Consider the following 6,140-nt stretch of genomic DNA (forward strand, 5'->3'; position numbering starts at 1 on the left):
CACCTGGAACGTCTTACATCAAAGCAGAAGTTTCCAAAGTGGAAGCACGGCAGCAAACAAACATTTCCGAGATGCCTGCAGGTAGCACGCCCCCCCCCCGCGGAGCCGAAGGGCCAAACACCAGGATCACCGTGTAAGAAGAGCTGCAAGAGAACCCAATCCATTTCCCAGCCATGAATCCCCTGAACAACGGGCGACCCCAAAGCCCCACAAAAAACCCTTCTAAAGCACTGAGTCATAGCAAGACAGGTACAAGTGCCCCAAATGCAGTGGCCGCGGGGCTCAGGACCAGGGAAGCGCAGCAGGGGCTGGGTTATCTCAGCACAATTACACAGCACTCAAGTCTCAAGCGTTCAGAATTTCCCTTTTATTTCTCACCATAATGGCACTAAAGAGAAAAATGATCAGATGTTGACTTCTGCGAGAAGAGAGGATGGGAAATAAAACCCCGCCACGCCGAGCACATCAGCGACAGCTCTGCAGAAATGCGGGGCAGAGGCTGAACCACACGGATCAGCTGCTGCCCTACAAACACCCCCGTACCTGCAGACATCTGTGTCTACCTGCTGCTTCAAGGGATGCTTTTAAATACTGCTCTTCTGTGGCTGATCCATAGCCATCCTCACCAGACAAGCTGTCCTCAGCCTCTCTGATACCTAGGGTGGCTCTTTTCCCTTTTTTAATGGCATAAAGCTAAACGAGGAGCCTTTTTACCTGTATAAAGTTAAATGAGGTACCTTTTTACCTGCTCATTTCTTACCATTTAAGCTTTTTAACCACGATCACTAAATACCTTTGCAACCCAAACCAACCAGAAGCCCACTGCTACGAAGGACTGGCTGTTACACCTCTCCTCCTCCTCCTCACAAGTGGCAATAAATCAGAACTTTATTTGCACAGCCTACAAACACTTCCAGGATGGCCTGGGAGGGGTTTGCACGAGAAATGTGCTGACGCCGTATTTACGTGTATACAAGAAGCAAATCTGTTTTTATCGGCCATAAAGAAGCGTTATGGATTGGGAATCTGACAGCTAAACAGTGATGCACAGCTGCCAATTTCAGTCATCTGATATCTGCAACTCCAGCGCTGAGGACCAAAAGCTCGGAAAAAAAAGATACCGAGACCAAAATACGGGTAAAAATACAATTACAGTGACAACACGCCAAATTATGGGAATGAAAGTAACGTAATCCGTGGACTCGCATAACAATGAAAAGTGGATTATATTGCCTTTAATCACAGAAACACGCAACCCCAGCAACTTATAAAAGGATTAAGCAAAAATAGCTCATAATACAGAAGAGTAAAATTCTAATTGAACGCCGAAATAGGTAGCTTATGCTTATTAGCATTGACAATGTAATTTAGCACGGACAAATTTCCATACCGGAGCTCTGCCTGGCACTAACACCACCGCCACCTGAGAGCTCTCCCCTCACCGAACTGCCCCCCTGCATTTAGGGGAGGGGGGGTGCCCGACCGCGTGTTTTTAAATGCCTTGTTTTCCATCACCATTGTGTGCAAATGCTATTATGAATTTTCATTCAAACTCTTGGCTCACTTTTTTTTTTTTTTAAAGTATAAATTGTGTCTAACAAGAAACACACCAGGGATCTCTCCAATCCCCAAAGGCACTTTCTTAAAAGGAGAGAGAACAAAGGAGAAAACCTCCCAGCGTGTGCTTTCCAAAGCAGCTTCTTAGGACAGTATCAAGAACGACAATACTAGAACATAAGCTTTTCTTTTTCATTCTTTGATCCACGTATAATTGAATTGATTATTGCAAACTGTGTAATGATTTCCAAAAGACTGGAGTAGAAGGCAAAGATCACAACAATCTAATAACCAATTTAAGGAGATGTAAGAAATATTGAAGGAAAGATTTAATCACTCAAGTATACTCCTTCCAATTAGAAAGAGCTTTAAATAGCTTACCTGGAGATAAATTAGAGTCTGTACGCAATTATACACGAATAGTAATTAAGATCAGGAAAATTCACATATGCCTCTGCCTATAGCTAGGAAGGTAAGCCAGCGAAGAACAGACTTTGCAGTTACCTTGTTTCGTCAACAATAATGACAACACATTGGTTCGATTAATCCAAAACTTCGAGAGCACCAAGGAATTCAGTAACCTCACAAGCCTGGGATCTGCTAAGTACGTTTGATCTTATCTCATTTTCTTCTTTTTCCAGCAGGACAAACATTCTCGAACGGGGCAAAAGACTGAAACACTCTTGATCACGGTAAGAATACATTACAGGAAACATTATTTTGTGATTTAAAATTGTTGCAAGCAAGAATGACTGCTATGTTTCTTCACAGAAGCAAGACCTTTTATTTTACCTTGTGCATTTGACACACAACACGTGTTGTATGTCATGCTCCTATTTACACACGTACGCTACACCCACGCGTTACCCCACGGCTCTTCACACAGGAAGACAAGTTTTAGAGACAAAAATGTGACCAAGTTTCTCTGACAAACTTCACCTTGCGCAGCCAAGTGAGTTACTGTGCAACTCGTCCATTTGATTTCAGTTTGAAAGGTCACTAGATCTAAAATCAATGCCATTCACTAATTGATCAGAGGAGAAACGCGGAAGGATTCTACCCAAGAAAATTAAAATAATGAAAGGAATTCACCGTTCATTCTTCAAATAGCAAAGCCTTTATCACAAACCCTCTCCTAGCCACGTCTCCTTTCAACATTCAAAACCCAAGGAATGTAGAAGTGTGCTTTCTGGGGATGTACTCCTGCCTGCAAATACCTCGGAGCCGGGTGCAGCAGGTAACAGCTCTCCATCAGCCTCGTTTTTCCAAGGAGCACCAACCTCACCCAGTGCCCAATAACCCAGTGTGTGACAGCCACAACTCTGCACAGAAACATCATGCCCCCATCCTTCCCTCTCCCCAAAAGAGCACATCCACACACCTCTTTTAATTTGTACAGACTAGAGAAAAAATGCATTCAGGCCCCTCCACGCTGAAGTCCTCAAAGTATGGATTTATGAACTAACTTTTTTCCCCCTCATGTAAACTGCCAAGCCCTCCCAGCTACCAAAAAACATCTTTTCACAGAATGCAGAGCTACCCTCCCACAGTCCCAGCTTGCAAGCACCACTAAATATCCTGAGCAGCGAAGTGAGATTGAAAATAAACTAGTCAGCTTGACATTTACCCTTCGGATCCCTGAGGTAGCAACAGTACTTTAAAGAAAAAAAAAAAATCATAACTTCCCTCTGCTGGCTCTCGAGAAGCAGGTTTCAGCAAGAGATCAATAAAGAAGTCAGGGATGACAAGCAGACTCCAACACACTTCCAGGAGAGCTCTGAGAGCAGGACGGGCTGGCAGAGAGCTCTGCAACACGTAGATGGACACAGAGCCCGGCAGCCCTGCGAGGGACGAGAGGCTTCAGATTTCAAAGCTCCCGAGATCAATAAGTTGTTGATTTTCATAGGAAAGCCATGCCTTTTAGCGCTGTCTGTGGACCACCATCCCGCCACCTTACCACATATTAACAGAAAAACTTTATCCCCTAGCTCCTGCCTCTTCTCACCGCACTCAGGCCAGGCTCGCGTGTACCCAAACCAGCTATTGTGCACCGAAAGCTCTGGAGCCAGCTACCAAAACACACCGCTCCACTCGGCTTGCCAAGATTAACAAAAGTTTAATGCTGGAATCAAATCTCAACCCTTTATCCCATTATGTGGGAAGCGTAATTCGAAAGAAAAAAAATTCTTGGGGGGCAACATACCCTGAAAAACACAGAACAGAGGGGAATTGTAAGTGTTTGTCCTGACCTGGCAGACACAGACCCCAAAAAGTTGGAACACGCACAAAATATTTCTCCTCCTTTCCGTCCTGCCAGCTCTGTAAGCACCTCAAAACGAAAGCACAAGGACCTCTGGTGCACGGAGAGCTGAGAGCTTCTAGGGAAAGACAAAAGGTCCCCCGGTCATACTTTTAGTTTCTGAAGTCTGTGTTATGTTTGGTACACTTCTGATCCGTGCATCCTCTGTCGTATTAACGTTAACGCTCCCAAAACGAAGCCCTCCTGCCGAACGACGACCCTGTGACAGCCGCAGGGAGATTCTCAAACTTTCCAACACATCCGTGCACCGCAGAGCCCGCACCCCCGCCTCGCCAACGCAAAGCGGCTGGAAACTTTTGCTTTTTTAAAAAAAATTTCTTCTTTTTCCCCCCTCGCTCAGCCTGTGTCCCCCGCCACCCACCCCGCAGCCCCTGACGAGCCGCATCCCCCCCTCCATCCCCCGCCGGCTCCCACCGACTTTCTTGGCGGCCCCCGCCGAGTTTCACGCATTTAGGGCAGAAATCACTTCTCCACGGGGCTTTTAGGGCACAAACAACTTTCTTTGGGAACCTTTCGGCCACAAATAACCCCTCTCCGACACCCCACCGCGGGCTGCCCACCTCCCCCCCCCCCGTACTCAGGCCGCCTGTCAGCCCCCACACCCCCAACCCCGGGGCTTTCCCCGTGCCCGGTGCCGCTCCCGGAGCCCCTCAGGAAACTTCTCGGGGCTCCCGGACCCGGACCCGGTGCCCCCCCAGCACCTCAGCACCCCCTGAGCGCCCACCCCCGGGGGGGCTCCCGGCCGCCGCCCTCTCCCCGCTTGTCCCCCCCACCTCTCTCCACACCATCCCCGGGGCCACCCAGCCGCTGTCCCCCCCTCCCCACCACCAACAGCGACAGCGACAACAGCGTCTCCCCACAACCGAGGAGCACTGCCCGGCAGGGAAGCGGAGGACAGCTCCCTTCCTTCCCCGCCCCGCTCTCGTCCACCTCAACCCCCGCTCAGCCAGCTAGGGCCCTTCCACAACCCCTTCATCTTCCCCCCCGGTAAAGCAGCGGAGCCGAGCAGCGCCTCGCTGCTGTCCTCCTCCCCCCCCTGCCCACCCCGGGGCACGGAGCGGGGACGAAGCGGCCGCGGGGGGCTCGGCGGGGGGACTGGCGCTGCGCTCTACCTTTAGTTCCGCACTGTCCGCCATCTTGCGAGGCCGGGCGCAGGCGCAGTGAACCCCGCCGGGACACCGCCCCCCCCCTCCCTTCTACCTCCTCCTCCTCCTCCTCCTCCTTCTTCTTCCTCCTCCTCCTCCTCCTCCTCCTTCTTCTTCCATCCCCGCCTCGCCCCCCCCCCGGCACGCAGCGTTTGAATCGCGGCGCCATTTTGTGCCTCCCCTCCCGGGGGGCTATGGTGGATCGCCCCCCCTCACTCACACACCGTCCCCTCGTGGAGCTGGGGGTCGATGAGCCCCCCCCCAGCTCCTCAGTGTGGAAAGTTTCCCCCCCTCCAGCACATACACACACCGACAGTGCAGCCCCCCCTCCCCTCCATCCATCCCGGTGCTGGGAGGGGGCCCTGGGTTCCCCTCAGAGCCGCCCCCCCATCAGGGTGCCGGGGCTCCCGAAGCGGAGCACCGGGGGGGGGAGAGGTGGATGCGCATTCCTGCAGTTAAAAGTTGATTAAAAATTGGAATTTGCAACTCTGCTTCCTGCTGCTGAAGCGGCAGCTTGAAACGCCTGAGGAGTGAAACAACCCGGGGCGAGCTGGGGGCTGAGGGAGCAGGGTGCCCTCCGTCCCCCAGTACCTGAATCCAAAAACTGGATCCAAAAATAGTTTTATTTTCCTGAACCACTGCACAGAATTCTTAGGGAATCCATGCAAGCTTCCCTGGGTTTTGCTCTCAATCACAAAAAGCAGCGAGTATCCACCGTTTGCATCTTTTTAGGGAGGCCTAAAGCACCAGAGCAGAGCTTTAAGATCTGTAATTGCCTGTGTCATCTCGTTTTGGGGTGGAAGCTGTACAACAGCACACCTGATAATATAGAGGGGAAAATGCTGTCTGACAAGATGACTGCAGCAGTTGTGAAGTCAATCGGCTTCAACGCTAGCATCTGTCATGCCCCTTGCCTCGATTTGGCTGCCTTCTACTTGTGGCTTGCTCTGTAATTACTGAGCACCATGGCACTTTCTCCACTTGGCCTTCACCTTAGAGTATAGGATGAAAAAGTTTTCTGGAACGCAAGGTCAATATTGTACATCCTTTTAAGTGTGCGATAGAGACCAAATTTGCTAGTTTTCCGTAGCTTCTATAAAATTCATCATCATGCATTC

The 6,140-nt window shown here is 50.4% G+C and overlaps 1 protein-coding gene across 2 annotated transcripts in view; it reads right to left on the bottom strand.

Moving 5' to 3' along the window:
- The window catches only part of PIAS1 (protein inhibitor of activated STAT 1), a 53,050-nt gene extending 47,960 nt beyond the window's left edge, over positions 1-5,090 (bottom strand). For both annotated transcript variants that reach the window (XM_068695249.1, XM_068695247.1), the window contains exon 1: positions 4,990-5,090. In XM_068695249.1, the coding sequence (XP_068551350.1) occupies positions 4,990-5,013 (24 nt within the window). In that variant the 5' untranslated portion in view covers positions 5,014-5,090. The remainder of the gene's footprint in view (positions 1-4,989) is intronic.
- Positions 5,091-6,140: the final 1,050 nt, after the last annotated feature.

Source organism: Anas acuta, chromosome 12, assembly GCF_963932015.1.
Source record: "Anas acuta chromosome 12, bAnaAcu1.1, whole genome shotgun sequence".
Classification (NCBI taxonomy): domain Eukaryota; kingdom Metazoa; phylum Chordata; class Aves; order Anseriformes; family Anatidae; genus Anas; species Anas acuta.